Raw genomic sequence first — 23,750 nt, forward strand, 5'->3', positions numbered from 1 at the left:
GTTTCACCCAGTCTATATGTGTACTTTTGGTTTTTCTTGCCTAAGGGTAGGACTTTTCTCTACATTGAATTTCATTTTGTTAAATAGGGCCCAGTTGATTTCTGAAGTTGTATATAACCATCAGTACTTAGTGACCGTAAAGGATGATGGAAGGTTTGCAAGAACCGTCTAACAATAAGAAGAGCTAAACTATGGAATGAGTATGGGATGGACTTATCTGTCTGGGAAGCTTTAATCCAAATTCCTACAATAAGCAGGAGGTTAATCCATTCCATGTCTGATTCCACCCTGCCTCATTGAGTGTCCCCACTTGACTGTTTCCTGGCTTAGCTTTTCACCAAAAGGTTGCAGTGTGTAGATGTTTCCTTATCATGTGCTTAAGAGAAACCTTCAGGCATCTGCAATGTCTCTTAGTTCAGGGGCACTAATCTTTTCGGACCTCAGGAACCACTAAATTCATAATTTTAAATCCTGTGGACCACTAATATGATTTTTTTTTTAAAAAAAAGATGAATAGTATATAGTGCAATATAGAAAATGCAAATAATTTTTCTGCAGACCACTCAAATTTTCTTGCAGGTCACCAGTGGTTCACGGACCACCAGTTGGTGACCACTGTCCTACCGAGTGTATTAAGATTGGAGAAAGCTGTAGCCGCTTAAAGGCAAAGAGGCATTATTGGTGTTTTTCCTTTAGCCTGGAATGTAAACTGACCCAGCATGTAGGAAATTGAGTTTTGTAAAATACCAAATGAGGAAAGAATCACAAAAGAAAACGATTATTTGTGAATCAAGATACGCATAATACAGTAGCAGAATTATTCTTTAAGGGGGATTTTATTCTGAAACGGTCCTTTACATGATCAGTTCTGCCTTTGCACAATTAAATCAAATACTGTAGTTTGCCCTGAACTTTGGCATCTGATTAAGAAAATCCATCAGAAGTAAACAATCATAAGCCAAATATCTAGCAGTTCGTTGCTCTTTTATGACATTCAACCTAAAATTGGCCCACTTAACAGAGTAGTGCTAATCCCGTCAATGGCTACCTGCTTGATTCTGGTTTTAATTATTTAGTTTTTTATGAGTTGTTTTAATCCCACTTTATTATTTTTAAAAATAACTCAAGGTAGACATACCTAATATGTCTCCTTCTTCCCATTTTCCCCACAACAACAATCCTACAAGGTTGGCTTGGGCTGAGAAAGAGGGACTGGCCCAAAGTCACCCAGCTAGCTTTTATGCCTAAAACTCACTATCTCCTAGTGATTGACCCAAAGTCACCCAACGGGCTTTCATGCCTAAGGTGAGACTAGAACTCACCAGCTCCTAGTGATTGACCCAAATCACCCCAACTGGTTTTGATGCCGAAGGTGAGACTAGAACTCACCAGTTCCTGGTGATTGGTCCAAAGTCATCCAGTCAGCTTACTTGTTTACGGCAGCTCTAGAACTTACAGTCTTCCGGTTTCTACCCTGTTCCCCTAACCACTAGACCAAACTGGCTGTCTTTTTATTACTGACAGTTTCTTTATCGGACACTATTCACTGGTTTTAAGAAAAATCTTCAGACATCAACAGTGTCTCCGAGTGAGAGTAGAATTGTAAAAGGCTGTAGGCAAAGAGGCATTAATGGTGCTTTTCCTTCAGCTTGGAACAGCATGTGGGAAATTGAACTTTATAAAATACCAAATGGGAAAAGAATTACGCAAGAAAATGATATATTGTGAAACAAGACGCACACAGTAGCATAATTATTCTTTAATGGAGATTTTGTTCTTAAGTTGCCCTGTGCAAGATCCGTTTTTCTTTATTCAAACCAGCTTCATTTCTGCATTTGGCTCCCCTGCCATCAAGGAAGCTTTTTGAAATATTGGAAGTTTTTGACTTTTGCTCTCACAAGACTTCTTTCCTTCCTTAGTTAAAAATCTCCATTTTATTTATTTATTGTTTTATTGGATTTGGGGGGAGGAGGCAGCTTGGCATTTTACAGATGTTTCGAGCTTCAGTCAATACTAGCCAGCATGGGTATTGTCAGGGGATTATGGAAATTGTAATCCAAAACATATAGAAGGGCCACCAAATTTCCTTATCTCTGTTTCACATGCTTTGTTTTATACAAGCTAAATTGCGTTGACTCTTTGCCTTGCAAAATACGCTTTGTCCTATTTATAAGACAGAGAACGGTGGGATATATAAAAGAATATGATTTTTTATATTTTATAATTCCAACAGAAAGTTATTCTGGGGGGAGAACCAATGCAGAGCACTTTAAAAAGTGACATATGACTGTTTTTCACACTTATGACCTCTGCAGCATCTCCATGGTCACATGATCAAAATTCAGAGGCTTGGCAACTGACTCATATTTATGACAGTTGTAATCCCCTCTTGTGACCTTCTGACAAACAAAGGCCATGGGGAAGTCAGATTCGCTTAACAACCGGGTTTCTAACTTATCAACTGCAGTGATTCACTTAACAACTATGGCCAGAAAGGCTGTAAAATGGGGCAAAACTCACTTCACAAATGTCTCACTTTGCAAGAGAGATTTTGGGGCTCAATGGTGGTCGTAAGTCAAGGACTACCTGGAATCTTTCTTCCTATGTAAAAGCAACTCCTTTGGAAAAGAGATGGCAAGGAGATCATAGAGGAGAGCTACATGCAGCTGCATCTTCTTATTCATTATAAAAATGTGAGTATCTTTTTGAGAAGTTTGACTAATATTACACATCACTTGACCGAAAGAAAGCCAAAAAGAAACTGGCATATTCCCATTAATATGTGGCATTAAGCAATCACGTTAAGCAAACTATTGTCGCTCAACATTTCATTCTCAGTGTGAGACAGACAATAATATTGAGGTAATTTAGAAGCTATTCAGTATAAATATTGAATCCGTGTGCAAGAATTACTGTAAATGGACATGCTGTTGAATGCTCCCACTATTATCAATACCAAGAAGCTGCCACACGAATTATATAAAAGCAGTTGGCTGCTTTTTATATATAGCAGTAAAGAACAGCTCTTCGCAAAGCACTAGTTAATTGTTGCTAATTTATGGGTGGCTGAAAGCACACTATTGAATGCCTCTGGCAGTCGGGTGCAGTAATTTCCCCCTTCTGCATTTCTAGAAAAACTGGCTGCCTCAATTGCTTATCCGCTTTGCTTTTCAAGATCTATCCTGGAGCAGTAAAAGTTTTGAGATTAAAGAAGAAGGCTTAATTTATGCTTTTAGAATCTGTGATCCTGGAAGGGCTACAACTTGAAATATAGGTATGAAGGGCAGATCACCGTTTCGGATGGCGGCAAGGCTCTGAGGTTAACTTCTGTTACAAGAGGATGATAGAGAGGTCTCCCTGTTTAAGGTACCATCCTGCTAGCAGGATGGCCAGAGCAGGTCGGTGGAGAGAGGAAAAAGGAAGGGGTGAATCACCATAGGATTATTGTCGTTAGTCGCGCAGTCAGCCAGATGTTCACTTTGGAGTTGGTATTTTTGTCTCTCTATGGAGCCTTCCCAAGGACCTGGGATAGCCAGGAGAGGTGGATGTTTGATGATGTTAGAGATATCCTAACCTTTACTTAGAATAAGTTTTAAATAAAGTTGCCTTCTGCTGATGGTGAATTTGTTAATGCCAATAAGGTTCATGTGGTGCTCCAGTTGTTTTGGGGTTGCACCCATGGCACTTATGATGGTGACATACCTGTACAAAGGTATGACCTTTGCCTTCTTTTGTCATTATTATTGTTATTGGGTTTGTCTCTTTTTTAATTTAAATGGGAAGGTACGGTGGCATAGTAGTTAGAATGCAGTACTGCAGGCTGATTCTGCCAACTGCCAGCAGTTTGATTCTCACCAGCTCAAGGTTGACTCAGCCTTCCATCCTTCTGAGGTTGGTAAAATGAGGAGCCAGATTGTTGGGGGCAATATGCTGACTCTGTAAACCACTTAGAGAGGGAGGTGAAGCACTGTGAAGTAGTATATAAGACTAAGTCCTTCCTTCCTTCCTTCCTTCCTTCCTTCCTTCCTTCCTTCCTTCCTTCCTTCCTTCCTTCCTTCCTTCCTTCCAAGGTGTACAGTGGTTAAAATACAGTATTGCAGGCTAACTCTGCTGGCTGCCAGCAGTTCAATTCTGACAGGCTCAAGTTTGACTCAGCCTTCCATCCTTCTGAGGTCGGTAAAAGGAGGAGCCAGATTGTTGGGGGCAAGAGGCTGACTCTGTAAACCACCTAGAGATTGTTCTAAGTAAAGCACTGTGAAGCAGTATATAAGTCTAAGTGCTATTACTATGGTAAGTAAGATCCAAAATGTTTAATTTTGTCTTTATAGCTCACTTGGATTAAAACAAGTATAAAGATAGTTTTCCACTAAAAGTTTTAGATACCGCTGTCATCTTCCCCGTCTTTGAATTCCTGTAATGTATAGGAGTGTAATGTAATAGTATGTTACAAAGCACCATTATCAAAATGAAATGTAAACTCAAGGCAAATGTGCTGCCTTTTTTCTCAAGGCTTAGCTACGTCTTGTGTTTATTTGAAGGCTAAAGGAGGATTTTATTGATAGATTAAACCATTATGCATAGATGAATGGAATGTGGACAACATAAAAAGCTGTTTTATGTCTTTAGTGCATTACTATTGAGTGTGATATGTAAAATATACATCAGTTAGGGCTTAAGCACACTTGGGGAGGGTTATATTTTACAGTAACAGGTGATACGTGGCACCAACTCACACAGAACATACAATGTGAATTTGTCATATGACCTCATAAGTTGAGAAATTATTTTCTGAATGAACATCAGTGCAATAGGGAAATAATTCACTGTTATATAAATGCATAGCATGCCTCAGATTCTGCTATAATAGATAAAAAGTTATAAATATGAAAATATGTCACATTTTTGTTGCTAATCAAAGTGGTGGACAAGTGAGTGACAGTCGATTGTCATCAAATCACTATAGCTGTTAAGTGACTCACGTCGTTAAGTGAATCCAGCTTACCCCTTTGACTTTAGCAAATGGCAGTCATAGGACCCTGGGATCATAATTGCATACCGGTTGCCAAGTGGCTAAATTATGATCATGTGACTGGGGATGCTGCAAAGGTCATAAGTGTGAGGACCAGTTGTAAGTTGCTTTTCTCAGTAATTTGTAACTTTGGACGATCACTAAATGAGTGCTTTGTCTGTTTTGATTATTTCTAGTATCTGTCCTCTTGAAGTTATCCTTTGGACTGTACTATGCACGCTTTATGGGACACGCTGGCTCAGTGGCTAAGACGCTGAGCTTGTCGATCAGAAGGTTGGCAGTTTGATGGTTTTAATCCCTAGCGCCGTGTAACTGAGTGAGCTCCCATTACTTGTCCCAGTTTCTGCCAACCTAGTAGTTTGAAAGCATGTAAAAATGCAAGTAGAAAAATTGGGACCCCTTTGGTGGGAAGGTAACAGTGTTCCGTGCGCCTTCGGCATTTAGTCATGCTGGCCAGATGACCATGGAAATGTCTTCGGACAGCGCTGGCTCTTCAGCTTTATAACGGATATGAGCACTGCCCTCTAGAGTCGGAAACGACTAGCATGTATGTGCGAGGGGAACCTTTACATTTACCTTATGCACACTTTGCCCAGAGAGTGAATGATCGGCCACTCTGTTCCACTAGTGTTTCTGTCGTTCAAATGAAAGCAATGTATTTCGCAGTCATCTGGGTTTGCGAAACCTCGTATAATATGCTTTGGGGGCGCTTCATGTACCAAAGTTGGTAGCTCCGCTGAAGGAAGGCAATTCCAGAATCATGAATGAATTTCTATTTTCAGTTCTTAGTCCTAACAAAACAATTTGCTCTTTCCTTGATTGTTAAGATCAAAGCCCAGGTCCAAGATGTGGCTACATGCCAAGGAGCTCCTTGGGTGTGATGGAATGTAGTAAGGAGGTGAGTCACCAGGAGGTGAGGATGCATTCCAGAAGGCTACTCAATTTGTGTCTTATGTCTGAGAGAAAGAGGGTGAAGACAGCCTCTCCTTATTAGTTCCTAGGGTGCATCATAGATGTAGGTAATAGAGTCCCCAATCTGCTAGGTTTTTTTTTCTATAGGTGAGAACCAATAAAGAACTCAGAAGAATCATCCTTGGCTTTGGCTTGACATTGGACATTTCATTGAAAATGGGGATAGAAATGTTTTAAACAGCAACAAAATATTTAAACAGCAACAAAATATTTAAATATGAGGCAGCAGTGGGCAGCAGCTGCCCCAAAAGCCAACAACAGTTCTACGCTGCATAAACAGAGGGATAGAATCAAGATCAGGTGAAGTGTTAATGCCACTTTGGAATGTTTTGGTAAGGCCAAACTTGGAATACTGCATCCAGTTTTGGTCACCACGATGTTAAAAAGATGTTGAGACTCTAGAAAGAGTGCAGAGAAGAGCAACAAAGGTGACTAGGGGACTGGAGACTAAAACATATGAAGAACCTGCCACAAAGAAAAGGGAGTCAAGCTATTCTCCAAAGCACCTGAAGGCAGGACAAGAAGCAATAAGGATGGAAACCTATCAAGGACAGAAGCAATTTAGAACTAAGGAGAATATCATTTGTCTTAAGTGGTGCAGGCTTTCCTGCCTATGCAGGGGGTTAGATTAGAAGACCTGCAAGGTCCCTTCCAACTCTGTTACTATATTCTGTTCTGTTCCATTCTGTTCTGTTCTGTTCCGTTCCGTTCCATTCCATTCCATTCTATTCTAAAACAGTTAAAAGCTCTCTCAAAAACAACTGAAAATAATGTCAGTAACATAAGACTTATAATGTGTTGAACATAATCCTAAAGTTTTCATACTATCCTCCTAATGTCTAGAGGTTTGAGAGTGATAACCCTGAGCATCTGAAGAAACCCAGTTTGTCCCCTGTGTTCCAAATCCAGGTTTATCTTGATTACTTGCTGACTTTCTGGCTCATTTACAGGGAAAACAACACACAGCCATAAGTTTACTAGTCTCAGTGAAATCTGGTATTTTACCCTCTACTAAGACATTATCAGATACTGGCTATTTCCATCAAAAGAAATGCCTTTTCATGAAAATCTGCTCTGATGGTGAATTTCAAAATTTACAGTGTGAATATTATCTTTTAATGAGGTTGTTGGAATGAGAGGAAGATACACCTTGTGTGTGAATTAATGAGTTTAAATGCTCTATGGCAGAGGTCTCCAACCTTGGCAACTTTAAGACTTGTAGACTTCATCAAAAGGTGTCAACAGTGGTGGAATTCAAATTTTTTTTACTATCGGTTCTGTGGGTGTGGTTTGAAGGGTGTGGCAGGGGAAGGATACTGTAAAATCTCCAGTCAGAGGTGGTATTTTCCAGTTTTCTGAACTACTCAAAATTTCCACTACTGGTTCCCCAGAACTGGTCAGAACCTGCTGAATACCACCTCTTGGTGTCAAAATAAGATACGCAATTCCTGAAAGAATCCTGCAAATGGCTCACTCATGTTAGCAGAACCAGTGGGCAGAAATGAAGTAAACATCCTTGTATTCAAGGAGAGTTAATCTCCGTGAGTAGAAGATGTACAAGGTGCACTTGGGGCCTCTTTGGTTGAGGTCTGGATCCATTGCTCGAGCCATCAGCTTCCCATTCCCCCCACCAATGTATATATTTAATATATACATTTGTGGCAGTATGATTGCATGGCACGAAGAACCAATTGCAACCCACTCTAGGATGTGATCTCTATGGACCCCAAAATGTTCAATTAAATCATAAACGAGGAAGGAAGCTTTATTATATACTGACCTGGCGTTTATGGAGATTCTCAGTCACGTCCAGATCATGGTTGTCCCAAAGGTGCTTTTTCAGAGACAATTGGGCTTTCTTTTTCCTTGAAGACATTTCACTTCTCATCCAAGAGGCTTCTTCGGTTCTAATTCTTCAATTCTGAGTCAGAACTGAAGAAGCTTCTTGAATGAGAATGTTGAGATGTTGAGACTCTAGAAAAAGTGCAGAGAACAGCAACCAGGATGATTAGGGGACTGGAGACTAAAACATACACTGAACGGTTGCAGGAACCGGGCATGGCTAGTCTAGGGAAGAGAAGGACCAGGGGAGACAGGATAGCAGTCTTCCCGTATTTGAGGGGCTGCCACAGAGAGGAGGGGGGTCAAGCTATTTTCCAAGGCATCCAAAGGCCAGACAAGGAATAATGGATGGAAATTGAACAAGGAGAAATTTAACCTGGAAATAAGGAGAAATTTTCTGACAGTGAGAACAATCAACCAATGGAATAAAGGTTGCCTTCAGAAGTTGTGGGAGTGCCATCACTTGAGATTTTCAAGAAGAAACTGGACTGCCCTTTGTCAGAAATGATGTAGGGTCTCTTGCTTGGGCGGTGGGTTGGACTGGATGATCTATAAGGTCCCTTCCAACTCTGATTATCTGTAGAAGAGAAGCAAAATGTCTTCAAAGAAAAACAAAGTCCATTGCCTTTGAAAAAGCACTTTTAGGACAAACTGGCATTTAGTAACCTCAGTCAGAAACTATGGCCTCTGAATAAACTGGTTTTGCACATATATCTCACACCTTTCCCTTTTTCTTCCTTGTTGCCCATTGTGTTACATTCAATAGCCATACACAAACACCTGCGTACACCCATTGTGTCACATTCATAACCATACACAAAAGCATACAAACTACACCCATCTATGTTATGTATGCTCTTTTCTCGACTTGCTATTTATTCTTAGTTTTAATCATATTCTTTTGGGATCTTGATAGTTGATGTTTACTAATCCGAGCCCTAATTTATCTTAGAAAAGGAACTTGGTAATGCCTTTGGTTGGTGCTCCAAGCCAACCTCTTAAGTTTGACTTGGCCCTGGTAGATACTCTGTTCTTTGTGTTTTGGGCTGGATTATTTTGATAAAAAATATTTGTTTGAGATGGGTGATTATATTGAATGAATGATGAACACATGAATGAATACGTTATACCTCATTGATGTTTTTATTACTCCAAAAATAGCCACCCAATTGCATAATGATGCTAATCTTTTGGTTGATAGAAAGCAAATATTATTTTTTTTAATACACTAATCCTTGCTTCAGCAGCAGATAAATTCCTTGTAAGCAGGGTGGTCAAACTGGATTTCATTGAGGGCCACATCAGCGTTGTGTTTGACCTTGGGAGGCCAGGGTGGGCATGACCAGCTTGACATCACTAGTGTCAGGGTTACTTGGGGGTGACCCAAGCATTCTACCAGCGAAAATAGGCTCTCATTCTCCATTTTCGGCTGGGACAGCCTCCTGCAACCCATTGCCAGCAAAAACGGAGCTTGGGAGAGGCATCTACAAGAAAACTAGCAATCTGGTAGGTTCTTAAACAGGACAGATAAATATAGTTTTATTATGATGCCATGAACTATCCAGAGTCATGGCGCAGAAATTTAATAAGTAAACAAATAGAGAAAGAGTCTGTCCAAGACAATTTAAAATGTTTGTCAGGATAGGATTGCATTTGTACATTTAAATATGAGTGCAATTTTTTTATGTAACTGTGGGATAAAGCAGGGGTTCTGAGTCCGGAACAAATTTTTGTCCACTTAATTTTCAGGTTTTTGTTATATCTTGGGTGTGTGATGGTTAACTTCTTCAATCTTCCAAATAGTTTTTCGACAATTCCCTTTTATAGTCTTTTGTTTTTTTGCTTTTACAACTTTCAGGCTGTTTTATTTGCCAAATTGCATGAGTATTTTTTTTTTTCTGTTAGCCTGCCTTGATGTAATCTTTTAAGCCATTTTTCTTCTTCTTCAGCTGTTTATCTGCAGTAAACCATCCGTTTTCAATCTTCCAACTGCTGGGGTAACGAAATGTGTGCGAGCTTAATACAAAATCATGTAGGACATTGCTGTTAATTAAGTATGCAAGCTCTAATGCTTGTAGCTGCATTCCAGCAGCAATTAGATTTTATAAGGTCAAATATATACTGTTAGAATTAAGTTGCATCTCCTTGGGGAGTCATCTGAGACAATGCCATCTCAGTTTTCGGCTAAAGCAAATCTTAGGGGCGCCTCCTGAGTCCATCCAACCTTGTTGAATGAGTAAAATTAATCCTTAAGGAGTCAATTGAGGCAGCATTTTGCACCTTGGGGCTCAGTGGTTAACGACCAACTCTGCCCACAGCCTGGAGTTCAATCCTGACAGGGCTTCAGGTTGTCTCAGCCTTCCATCCTTCCAAGGTCAGTAAAATGAGGACCCAGATAGTTGAGGGTAAAAATACTGTCTATAGAGATACTCAGTCATCCAGGTCATGTTGTCCCAAATGTGCTTTTCAGGAGACAACGGGACTTTATTGTTTTTCTCTGAAGACGATTCTTGGATGAGAAGCAAAACGTCTTCAAAGAAAGTCCAGTTGCCTCTTGAAAAAGCACCTTTAGGACTGACTCTTAAACCGCCCAGAGAGATGCTGTAAAACGCTAAAAGGTGGCATATAAGTTTAAATGCTATTGCCACTTTTCTGTTTCAGAAATACTTACTTGTAACTTAGGCAAAACTTTACCAGAATGTAAGCTAATCAGGGCATTCAAACAGAAGATGCTGTCTTGCATCTTATCTTAGCTACGGCACTTCTTTTTGGTTCAACTTTGTTAGTTTATTTGAAACGTTAATATACAAACTAAAAAAAATGCAAAAAAATGAACAAACCACAGCTAAGCAAGATCCCCCCCCCAAAAAAAAAGTGCATTAATAAGACAAAACAACATATACATGTTTATGAATTAGCCATTGCACTTTTATGCTCTGCCATGTAGAGTGCCCAAATCTATATACTGCTGAAAATTCATGTCTGCAACCTTTGCCTGGGCAAAACAGTGCGTTATAGGGCAAAACATTTACAACCAAGGGACCTCAAATAGGCTAACCAACAGAATGCTGGGCCCCTTAGTCCCATCAGAAAGACATTTTGGAAAGTTCTTGCCGGCAATAAACGAGGGCCACCTGTGCTTCTTGTCTCTGACTCTTAGAGAAGCTGTCTTCTCCCCATATAATATAAACTCTGCTGTGGCTAATTTTATAGCATATTATTATTTCATGAATGTACAACTTGTTGTTAGGTCTTGGCTAGCAAAGATAACCAACTTGCAACTTAATTAGTCTGTACTAAAATAGTAAAGTAGATTCCTGAGCCCTACTGTGGCTGCATGCAACAGAAAAAAAGACAATGGGGAAACGTTGCAAAATGAGATGGCTGCAGAGGCCGTCCTAGCAGGATGGCTGTTTTGAGATATGTGCTCCTCTACTTCCTGGAGACTAAAACCAGCAAGCAAGAAGGTACTGGAGCAGGCCTCTTCCGAAACAACTGGAGTACAAAGTGACTATTGAAAAACAAAGATGGATTGAGAAAATTAAAGGTCGTTAATGATTGCATGGGAGCTGCATATTTTGCACAAATGAGGTGGGGAGGAGAGAGAGGGAGACAGAGAGAAAGAGGAAGAGAGAAAGAGAGAGAGAAAGGAAGAGAAAGTGGAGAGAGGGAGAGAAGAGAGAGAGTTTTGAAAAATCTAACAAGGCCTGAACCAATTCAAGGCTTGGTTTTGGAAGCGTTTTCTGATTTTTTTGCATTTATTTATTTATTTTAATCTGTGTACAAGGCCTTGCTGGTAAATATTTAAGCCCTATGCTTTAATTCTCCTTCTTTTCACCCTTGCAGTAGATAGAAGGCATGGAAAAAGGGCCATCTTCCAAAATAAGCAACAAAGCCATTGTGTTCGTGCATTTTTTTTTCTTTTCCTGGGACCTGGAAGGTGGAATTAAGCATCCAAAGCAAAGAAAACCATATGGGTCCACAAGAGAGAGTTAAATGGGGCCCTACAACTAGTTGAAAGATATTGTAAAGTCCCTCCATCCTTCAGTCGGTTCCTCTGTGGAAAGAGGGTCATTTTAACCCTGGAGGGCCCAAGGTCTACAGCTAGGGATCAAGGATTAAAAACAATTTATAGCACTTTGCAGGCTCCAGCATTTTTGTGGTAAAAAAAATAAGCTGGGGGGGAGGAGTTCTTTTTAAAGTTTTGCATTTGGCAGTTCCTATGTTTTGTTCTTCTGTTGCCTAGAAGTTTGCCTATTCATCTATTTCACTTTTGCGTTTGAGTTCCTCTCTTCTCTTCCACTTCCGATCTGTTTAAGCTCATCACTTAGTTGAAATGAGTATGGTGGTCTCCTTCCCAGTTTCAGGGAGCAAGGTAGGTAATACACTTCATAATTAAAAAAAGGGGGTTCTGATATTATTAATTAATAACTAATAATTGTTATTAACCACTTAGTTATTATCGCTCTTAATTTGAACCCAAGTCTAAGAATACCCCACAAATTATCAGATGTGCTCAGGGTGTAGAACAAGATAATGTTTTAATTATAAGGCATCATGACCTCCTTCCTTCCTTCCTTCCTTCCTTGGTGTACAATGGTTAAAATACACTATTGCAGGCTAACTCTGCCGACTGCCAGGAGTTCAGTCCTGACCGGTTCAAGGTTGACTCAGCCTTCCATCCTTCCGGGGTCTGTAAAATGAGGGCCCAGATTGTTTGGGGTAATAAGCTGACTCTGTAAACCACTTAGAGTGTGCTACAGCACTGTGAAGAGGTATATATATTTCATTAATTATGAAACTTTAAACAGACTATTACAATTACAATTTAGTAGATTTATGATGGGGATATATAAACAGAAGGGCTTGTAGAAAGCCCAGAGAGTTTTAACATAATTATTTGGGAATTTATTGATATTGTTTATTTTTTCGGCTGATAGTCATTCTTCAAAAGGAAAGAGAGGAAGGGTGAATCTATGAATCAAATGGCTGATTTCTACCGAAATTGAGTAATGGAGTGAAATTGCTGAGTGTTTTACAAGAAGAAGACTAAGCACAATCTGTACTGGGATTCCTGTGGGAAAACAAAGCAATTAGTGCATTTCCTGGGTATACTTTTAAAAGATACACAGTTTTCGGGTTGCTATGTATTCTTCTCCATCAAGTTATTTATATTTATGCTCAAACTTTTCTCATCTGTTTATGGAACCATTTTAGTTGTTTTTTTCTCCTTTTCTGCAACCTATTCGCATCACATGCAAAGCAAGTTATAGTTCGACTGCCTCTTATGCTGTTGCTATTTGCCATATTTGAAGCAGGGGATATAACTACACAGACAGACAGATATAGAAATATAGGATGAAGAGGTATGAGAGAAATGTGATAGAGCAACATCATACTGTACATTTTTGGCTGAACCTGTTTGCAGAGCTGGGCGTGAAGCAGGGATGCAAAACCTGTGATATTCAGGTGTGGCTGACTTCAATTCTCTGCTCACAGACAGGTGTTGGGAATTGCAGACCAGAAACACAGGGGTGGCAGGGTTTTCCTATGCCAAGGATATCTTAGCACTGAAGGTCGAAAGTGTGATGAGACACAGATCGTTGTGTTTTGTTTGAGTTTGAGAAATCTTCTCAAAATCTCTACAAGGTTTGGCTTTATGATGGCTACTCTGAAAGGACAAATGGCTAGCTTTTAGCTTTCTCAGGGATTGATGGATTGATTTAAGAGCCATCAAGTCAGTGGCACCTCTTAGTATCCGTACATGGATTTGATGGGATGGACCAGGGGAAACAAGAGAGCAGTCTTCCAATATTTGAGGGGCTGCCACAGAGAGGAAGAGGTCAAGCTATTTTCCAAGGCACCTGAAGGGCAGACAAGGAATAATGGATGGAAACTGATGAAGGAGAGATTCAACCTGGAAATAAGGAGAAATTTCACGACAGTGAGAACAATCAACCCATGAAACAGAAGTTGCTTTCAGAAGTTGTGGGAGCTTCATCACTGAAGGCTTTCAAGAAGAGACTGGATTGCCATTTGTGAGAAATGATTTAGGGTCTCCTTCTTGGGCAGGAAGCTTGGACTAGATGACCTACAAGGTCCCTTCCAACTCTGTTAATCTGTAAGATTTTTTCCCCATGATATTCTACCCCTAACCTGGTCCTTCTTGTCTTCCAATGGTTCCTCCATCATCTCTGTAACTCTGTTGATAATCATTTTCTTCTTCTTTTTCCTTCTACCTTTTCCATCCAAAAAGTCTTTTCCAGAGAGCTAGGTCTTTGCACAATGTGTCTGAAACAGGATATTTTGAGTTCATTTGTGCCTCAAGTTCAGTGATCTCATTCTCAGAGATAGCCTTCAGGAAACAATTACCATTTGCCCACAGTTATTATTATTGTTGTTTTAACTTGTTTCCTTGACTGTATGTTGTTGTGACCCCGATTGTTCTATTGGATGAGTGTCCTCAACTAGTTGGGTTAGATTAAAATGGAACTGAGTTATTTATGATTTAGCGTGTTGTGGGAATGAGCCCATTGTCCGCAGTGTTGTGTAAACACAGGATGTGAAATAAGCCTTAAAATGATTGATTTGGGAGAGCGTCACATGTTTACAAGCAGTCTTTGACTTACAATCACAATTAGCGCCAGAATTTCTGTCACAAGGTGGGCTGTTACATGAGACACACCCATTTTACAACCATTTTTTTTGCCACGGTTGTTAAGTGAATCACTATAACATTTAAGTGAATCGAGGGGCCATTAAAGGGGAATCAGATTTCCTTCTTGACTTGTCAAAAGCCAATTGGGAAGGTCACAAGTGGTGGATCCCATGACCCTGGGAAGATGCAACCGTCGTAAATACATACCAATGGCCAAGCCATCGAATTTGGATCATGTGACCGTTGGATGCAGCAACAGTTGTAAGTGCAAAAACTGGTCGTAATAAGTCAGTGTGTTTGTCAAGAAGGTGCCAAATAGTGAGGAAGAAGGGAGATGCTATTTCCTGCTACATAATCACACTTTCCAAGCTGCTGTTCTTCAGAGGGATTAAAATTGATCTTTTCTGCACTGGGCATCTAGAATAGAATGGAGAGAAGTTATGATTTGGTAGCAGGCTCTCTTTAAATAATAATAATAATAATAATAATAATAATAATAATAATAATAATAATAATAATAATAGACAGGAGGTTTTGTACAAGTTATCAGAACCAGGGAACCTTTTTTCCAAACTGTTGTTTTATCTCTTGTTCATGTTTGGCAGCTTGCATTGCACAGCTTGGGCATGTAAGTTGAGTTTAAGCATAGGTGTGTTCGAGAGTAAACAGTGAAACGTCAGGGAAGCTCTCTTTTTTATTTTGTGAGCTATGCAAGACCAGGGTGCTAAAATTCGTAGAGTATCTTGGAAAAAGGTAAGTTCTGCTCTCTCAGAACAGTTTTGGATTGGGGCAATTTGATTCACTGATGGAAAAGGCCACCAGTAGAAAGGTTTTACTTCTTCCTTCTCATCCCGATGATTGAAACGAAGGAAAAAGTGGAATGTATGCAATCTGCAGTGCACTTGTTTTGTGATTCATTTTTGTGAACGTGTTCAGCCAAATGTTTCTGGTATTTTTGTTATTATTATGGTTGAGGTCTTCTTTTAAAATGCGTTGAGTGTGAAAATTTAGAATGTGCTTCTTTGTACAGTTTTCATTTTTTTTCTCTGCAAAAAGAGGATGTTTTTCGATGAATTTTAGAGGGAAGGGATGGAAGCTAAAGTTTCCCCATGGTTAATTTCAGACAAATGGTATTTTCTGTCTAAAAATGCAGGGAGAATAGGACATACCTTTTGGTTTCTTTGCTGAGTAGACATATATCTACATATAACATAATAAAGATGGCAGTTTTTATCAAATGCAAACATATGTAGCTGCATGATCCAAGCTGAGAAGGCGTAAACATATATTGGAGCGTTAGTAATGTGCAAAAAGTATTTGTGGACCATTTGTTGATAAATCTTCAGAGGTGCTCATTTTGAGTTCAGTAAATGAATGAGTGAATATTGATTGTGTTTTACAAGAATATTTACAATTGTGCATCTATTTACCATAATTTTCACCCTTGAACAAAATTTAAACACATTATAGATACATTTAAAAGATCTGAATGCACTATGTGTATGAGTGTGTGTGAGTGTGTGAGAGAGAGACACACACACACATTTATACGGTATAACAATGATGGTAAATAAAGGTTAAAAATCTCAAAAAAGTAACAGAAAGAGCAAGATTCTTTACATATGAAATATATATAAACTATTTGGAGAATTTAAGGTTCTGAGCAAGAGAAAAGGAAGACAAAATCCCTGAAATGTCAAAATAGCAATTGTAGTAATGTAACCGAATATGTTGTCGACGGCCACAAACAATGTAAAATGATGTATAAAAAGTAATATTGGAAATTTAAAATTTCAAAAAAATAAAATAAACAGAAAGTGTGACATGCTGTTTTATAGACATGTGAAGCATTTTAATCTTTTCCATGTATCTGGTATGTGTTTACATTTTGATCAAGGATGAAAACAATAGTAAATAGATGCACAATTTTATCATATTTCGTGTTCCAACATTTTATATATTCAATATCTCTCCCCTCCCTTCTCCCCCCACAAATCTGTAATAGCTTAATCACATGCTGTTGCAATCCATCTGTTGTGTTTGCAATGACCTACATGGGGAGGATATGTCCCAAGTCTTCGTATTTCCTCCGTGGCATGATGAGAGTTTTTTAACAAGTATCTTCCTTTTCCAGGTAACTCCTGATGTTCGCCATGAGAGCCTCAGTTGCAAGACTTTTCCACATCTGCTGATAAAAATGATCAACAAGTCTCGTAAGTCCATCCTCTGCTGTTTTTTCCTTCCTACCTTGCATGCCCTCTGCTAATCTGAAAATAAATATTTCAAATTTACAGGGTAAAAGTTTATCCTCAAAACATTTATAATAAGAGGTTGGCAGATTGTCAGCACCAGTTGCCTTTCCGGTTTTAGTCTTTTCAATATCTTCACAAAATTTGTCCTTGATTTTCTTCAGTAAATTCTGTTCATGTAAATATTTACCCACTTTTTCAAGGGAAAGTTCTTTTCTTTTAACATAAAGTAGAATAATACCAGCAGGCTGGTAGTTTTAACTATCTTTTTCCCAAATGCCATCACTCTGCTAAACAAATAATTCCCTCAACACTGTCTAACTATTTACAAAGTCTGCACTACTATTACTATTAATCTTCTCATCACTCCTTATTGCCCATCCCCTCCCACTTGTGACTGTATGACTACAGCTTTGTTGCTTGTATGCTAACAATTTATATTGACTGTTTCCTGGTATGATTTGATTGCTTATTGTATCCTGTGACTACTATTAAGTGTTGTACCTTATGATTCTTTTTTTGTAAAAAGTTTTTTATTTTTTAATTTTTATACATCTTTTCACGTGAGCAACATGTTTCCAGATTATAATACTTGTACATAGTCATACTTTCATTTCCTTTAATCTTATATAATATTAACTCATATTATTATCCATTTCACTCATTTTTAAATAAATTTGCATTTCATATTTCAGTTCATTAATTCAATATCATTTCATCCATACATAAGTTTTCAATTCATTATCCCCTATTATTTCCATTTTCATCATACCACCAATTTTATTTTGCATTACAAATCATTATTGTCCTTAGTTTTCTCTAAGCCGATATATAATAAACAATCTAAGAAGAGTAAAAATATAGTAAAGCCAATATATTTAGGATCCACATGGTATTTTCCATTCCCCTACTTTAATCATAATAAAACATTCTCGTTATACAATTCTAATATCCATTAAATAATCAACTGTATATATAGTCAACTGTATCTATCCCCACCAGTAAATCACTAGAATAACTTCTTAATGTCTCTCATTTTATCTTCACTTTACTTTATTTACAATCATTAATAATCATATTTTTTAATTCATTTCCATTCCCTTGTTTTAATCCTCCAAAAAAGAAAAGGGTTCATAACAACACATTTTATATACAGTTTATATTTGTACCCCCCTTATAGAATCCCTAACCCTTATCTCTGAATTTTTTTGCTTTATTATTTCTTTTAATTTTAGCCAACTTTCCCTTTTCTAAATTTCCCTGATCTTCCTTCTATCCCTCTAGCATGTCGCCCATCTTCTCCCCCCCTTTCCTGTTCTCTTTTTTGAAGTTTCTTCTTGTATAATTTCTTCTTTTGTTTAATCCTGGGAGCGTTTTCTCTTTTATTTATTGACTGTCATCACTGTCATAGTTTTAATTCCTTTAGTGTCTTTTGGCAGTGTCTCTTTTTCTCCATGTCTATCTGAGCCTCTTCTTCCTTTAACTCTGCCTCACTGGAATTTCTTTGTTCTTCTGCCATCGCCATTATTTCCTTTTCCAATATTTCCAATAATTCCCTTCTTTCTTTCAGCATTCCTCTTACAGTTTGCAATTCCAATTAAAGTCTGCTTATTTCTTCCATTTTTTATAACCAGTTAAGTTATTAATATTGCAATCCCTGCCAAAAGTCTCCTTTTATCTTTGTTTCTCTTGTTAATCCTTCTGTCTCTTTCACAATCAACACCCAACAGTCCCAGGGAATTGCATTCATATATCCTCTTAGTAGAGTTTCTCCCCCTTTTTAAACAAATTTCTGGGGTTCTTATTATTTTATTTATCTTTTGTTTCATAACAGTTATAAGTCCAGTCAATTTCCATAAGAGTTTGTAGGAAAAAATGTCTTTGACCATTAGATGGCACTCTGTATCACTTTCCACTTTTCAAAGTTCTTTTCTTTTCTCTTTTAATTATATTAAACATTAATTTCCAAACATTTCCATGATTAATTTTCTTAATAATAACCAATTCCAGGCAAGTCCAATGCCTAATTAATGCCAATTTATATTATTCAAAATTTAGTCTCTAATTTCATTGTAACTTTTTATACTCCAATTTTGTTTACCTTGTATTTTCCTCTTATTTTCTGTTCACCGCTGTGATACTCTTACGCGAGGACACTTCCTTTCTACTTCTCAGGGTTGTTAAGAAAAAATTCAGTTCTTTTTTCTGGTTACACATCGCTCATCACTTCACCACTCCAGCGCAAACTTAGGGTCCCACCAGGTTTCCGTCTTCAGGGCAGCCATTTTAGACTGCTGTTTCTCCCTGTCTTTCAGGGGAGTAATAACCTAGCTAAAGAGGGGAGATGCGGCTCCCCTCGACCCAGCTGGTGGTCTCCCCCTTTTTCCCCACCCCTCCAAGGTGGGTCAGATGACTCCAGTCCCGTAGGGACCCTTCCAACAAGGTAAACACGGATTAAAGCTGTGCACAATCGCGGTCTCTGATCCGTCGTTGACAGAAACGCCACTGGAAGCCATTGTACCTTATGATTCTTGACTCTTGCAAATGTATCTTTGCTTTTATGCTTTTATGCATTTGCACCAAGACAAATTCCTTGTGTATCCAATCACACTTGGCCAATAAAGAATTCTATTCTATTCTATTCTATTCTATTCTATTCTATTCTGTTCTGTTCTGTTCTGTTCTATTCTCTCACTGTTTTCTTGGCTTCTTTGATTGTCTAAAGTACACTGTACACTGATTGTGATAGCAATGCATTCCCAGTCACCAGTTAAATTAGTAGTTTTAAAGTTGTCCCCAAGGTGCTTTTTTTCAAGAGGCAACTGGACTTTCTGGTTTTTCTTTGAAGATGTTTTTCTTGTCATCCAAGAAGCTTCTTCAGCTCTGACTGGATCCTGAGGAATGGAAGGATTTATACTACTTGCAGACAGCTGGTCATTTGCATCCTTCTTAAAGGGCCATTGAAGCACTTGGAGGTTTATCTGTGTCCTCAGGGTCACCTGAGTTGTTCTAATAGTTCCTGTAGTCTGCAATTTTTCCTCTGGAAATCCATTCCTACTCCCACGCTATTCGAAGGGTGTCCATCCCAAAGTACATAGCTAAAAATATATGGAGATTCTCAGTCATCCAGGTCATGGTTGTCCCAAAGATGCTTTTTTTTGGGGGGGGGGCGGGCAACTGGGCAAGAAACTTTTTCAGTTTTTCTTGGAAGACTTTTCACTTCGCATCTAAGAAGCTTCTTCAGCTCTGACTACTTTTAAAGAATTTACAAACTTGAGCGGAAAATTTCCTAAAGACCTTGGTTGGTGGGGCAGCTTCCGTGTTCTGCAGTTTGGAGGGCTGGGTTGCACCTGAAGGTTGCACAATGAAAAGCAGCTTTTCTTCCCCATCCCCTGAAAAGGGTTTCCAGAAAACTGAGGGACATGACAGGGTCATTTATTGTTTGAATGGGATCACATGGCACTGCAAAATGAAGCAGAGTAAAGTTTCATGGAGTGGAACCAACTGAGAGCTGCAGGTGGTTTCACTTCTGTCAGTTTAGTTCTGTTTGCTTACCTGTGTTGCAACGAATAACTTAGAATAGAATAGAATAACAGAGGTGGAAGGGATCTTGGAGGTCTTCTAGTCCAACCCCCTGCTTAGGCAGGAAACCCTACACCACTTCAGACAAATAGATGCCCAAATCTTTTCTTAAAAACTTGCAGTGTTGGAGCATTCACAACCCCTGGAGGCAAGTTGTTCCACTGATTAATTGCTCTCACTGTCAGGAAATTTCTGGGTTGCTTCTCTTAAACTTGAGTTTAATATTTGGGAGGGAGAGAAAAGGGAATGTATGATGACCTGTGATGTGGCACAAAAACAACAAAGTCACAAAAGTAGGAAACGTCCCTTTAATATCTCCAACTTCGCTCCAATGTCCAGTTATCATCAACTGGAGAAAAAACTCTCCCAAGAACAGTTTTGAAAGGGAAGAAATTCGATCCGAACCCAAAGTACATATAGATTATAAATAAAAACCAACACAAACCAGGCTGCAGCAATTAACGAGACAGGGCAGGATAAGGAATTGCAGAATTCAAAAGATAACGAAACACACACAGTTGGGAGCACACACAGTTGGGAACCCAGATAAGACTTGACAAACCAAAATAATGCATGCTTTGCTTCCAACAAGGAGCTGTGCGCAAATGCCCTTTTTAAATCCTGTTTTCCCAGCTGCAGCTAATGAAGGGAATCAGGGCCCTTTTCTCCCCCATAAGCCATGCAACTCATGTTGCTCCCTTCTCCGTTCCTCTCTGAGTACCCTAGGATGAAGAGGGGATGGGCCTGGGTCTTCCCCTGAATGCCCAGCCAGCCTGTGCCCTTCCCCAGTTTCCTCCACAGCCATCGGAGCCACACTCCTACTCCCTGTCAGCTGCTCGACCTCCCCCTTGGTGTGATTCCAACAGGGGCATAACAGAATGATTAGATACAGGGAGTCCTCAACTTATGACAGCCTAATGACTGCTCAAAATGCCAAAAAGCTTCAAAAAGGGTATTTATGACTGCTGGCCTAACCTACTTGCGGCCAAGTGGTTTTTAAGGGAGTGCTTGGGAACTGGCTCATATTTACGGCTTGGTTGCAGCATCCTGTGGTTAACATGAGTATAATTTGCAAGAGAGTCACTGAGGTCAAGAGTTGTACAACCCCTGTAAACAGAGTCACTATGTTTACATGATTGTGATTTGCAACACTTTGCTGCCATTGTCCAGCAGAAAATGGCAAAAAAAAACACCAAAACCCAACACCGATTGGATGTGCTGGATTCATTTAACGACCATGTGAATCACGTCACCTTTGTGGCATCCCTATGGTCACGTGGTCGAAATTCAGGCGCTTTGGCCACTGACTCGTTTTTATGACCATTGCTTTGCCCCCAAGGACATGTGATTCCGTTTTGCAGCCTTCCGAGAAGCGAAGTCAGTAGGATCCCCAGATTCCACTTAACAGCTAAGCTACTAAGCTAAAAGATATTGGACTAAAATATACACATGGTTGGAAAAAATGATTAAACAACATATAGATTTGAAGCCTGAAATATTTTTTTATTAGGAATGGTACCTGAAGGTTATAGTAAAGAAAAAACATACTTAATCATACATGTATTAACAGCAGCTAGAATTGTATTTTCTCAAAATTGGAAAAAGTGATAAGATGCCGATAGAGGGAAAAACAATTGAAAAAAATATTTGAATGTGTAGAAATGAATAGATTAACATTAGAAATTAAATAAAAAGAAGAATCTGAATATTACATGGTATGGGACTTGTTTTATAAATGAAATAAAATATATTAAAAGGGATTAGATGTAATTATAAAGCAATAAGAGAAACTAGTGTAATAGATATATTGAATATTACTCATATATGGTTATACTGTTAAGAAAAATATTATTAGTAATTGTTAAGCACATGAAATATGTACCTAATCGACACATGATTGAAATGGAATGGTTTTATTGTATGTTAAAAATAAAAAATCTAAAAACAACAAGAACAGCTAAACTAACTTATCAACTGCAATGATTCACTTAACAACTGCGGTGAGAAAGGTCATTAAAAATGGGCAAAAGGCATTTAACTCACTTAACAACAGAAATGTTTGGGGCTCAATTGTGATTGTAAGTCGAGGATTGCCTGTATTAGAGTTCAATGCAAGAGAGCCCTGATAACTAACAAGTTGGTATCTGAGGTCTTGGCACCGCAAACTTAAGCTGACTATTATACATTTTCCTCTTTCTCCCTTACTTTCTGCGTGGTGCGTTTGTGAAGCCAGTCTATTAGGTTAGTTAATGGTTCAATCCACTGTACAAACCCAGAAAATGGATTAACCGAGTTAAGTCTGTTCTGCAAACTCTGCCAGGATGAAGGACTTAAAGGAGTTAATTTGCTGGTCCTGCATAATCTTCTTTTAAATAGGTTGCTTAATGGTCTTTCTGGAGCTCCCCAGCCAGTTCAGTTCTGACCATCTGCTCCGTTTTCTTTTCCGGCCCTGTGATTTATAGAATTAATAGTAGGTACACAGCTGTAGTGTTAGCGAGTGGGTGTCAGCTGAATAAAATTAGGTTCTCTGTTTTCGACATTGTTGAGGAATGAACGTAGAGTCATGTGTGTTTTTTAATTTCATCTTTACAAAATTGTATCTCAAAACTGGGAGAGCAAGAAGTGTGGAGGCTATATAAATCAAGCCAGGCTTTTCTTTGGCTTGCAGACGTACTTATTTTATTGCTTCAAAAATATCAGTGGAGAATTACTTTAGTTTGTGTCTAGGCGTTAAATGTATATGTCCCACCCTCTGAATACCAAGCGATATCCCAAATTTTGCCCCCCTTTCTTACTGAAGAGAAAGAAAAGCCATTTGTGCATCTTTTTCAAGATGGCTCGAAACAAAAATAACTTCAATTCAGCCACCCTCGTTTCTTTCTTAATCCTTTTGTGCACACAGCAGAAAGAATGCGATAGAAGTAGTCCTTGACTTATGACAACAACTGAGCCCAACATTTCCATTGCTAAGGGACACAGTTGTTAAGTGAGCTTTGCTTGCCATGGGCCTTAAATGGATCACTCTGTTGTTAAGTTAGTAACAGAACCTGGCTTCCCCACTGACTTGGCTTGTTCAGACAGTCACAAAAAGAGAAATCACATGATCCCAGGACACGGCAACCATCATAAATACGAATCCGTTGCCAAGCGCCTGAATTTTGTTCACATGACCATGGGGAGGCTGCCACCGTCGTAAGTGGGAAAAAGTCATTTTTCCCAGGGTTGTTGTAACTTCAAACAGTCACTGAATGAACTGTTATAAGTCAAAGACTATGCTGTTTTCCTTAGTAAGGCATTGTTTTGCCTGCAATCTACATTACGTTTGGCCTTGATTACAACAAGCCAAGTTGGAAGTAAGGTTTCTTTTGCTGGTTTGAGCTACCTATTTTTATACATAATGGCATTCAAAGGTGCAGAA

General features: G+C 38.9%; 1 protein-coding gene across 50 annotated transcripts in view; it reads left to right on the forward strand.

Moving 5' to 3' along the window:
- The window catches only part of ST3GAL4 (ST3 beta-galactoside alpha-2,3-sialyltransferase 4), a 152,042-nt gene that overhangs the window by 106,040 nt on the left and 22,252 nt on the right, over positions 1–23,750 (forward strand). For 38 of the 50 annotated variants that reach the window (XM_087939064.1, XM_087939067.1, XM_087939047.1 and 35 more), the window contains one exon: positions 16,636–16,714. In XM_087939064.1, the coding sequence (XP_087795190.1) occupies positions 16,699–16,714 (16 nt within the window). In that variant the 5' untranslated portion in view covers positions 16,636–16,698. Of the gene's footprint in view, positions 1–5,861; positions 5,928–9,070; positions 9,350–10,922; positions 12,219–15,024; positions 15,255–16,635; positions 16,715–23,750 lie in introns of those variants that run through there. The other 12 variants (XM_087939032.1, XM_087939041.1, XM_087939053.1 and 9 more) reach the window with 10 other exon arrangements.

This window comes from Pseudonaja textilis, chromosome 9, assembly GCF_049901715.1.
Source record: "Pseudonaja textilis isolate UNSWEBS1 chromosome 9, rPseTex1.2, whole genome shotgun sequence".
Lineage (NCBI taxonomy): Eukaryota > Metazoa > Chordata > Lepidosauria > Squamata > Elapidae > Pseudonaja > Pseudonaja textilis.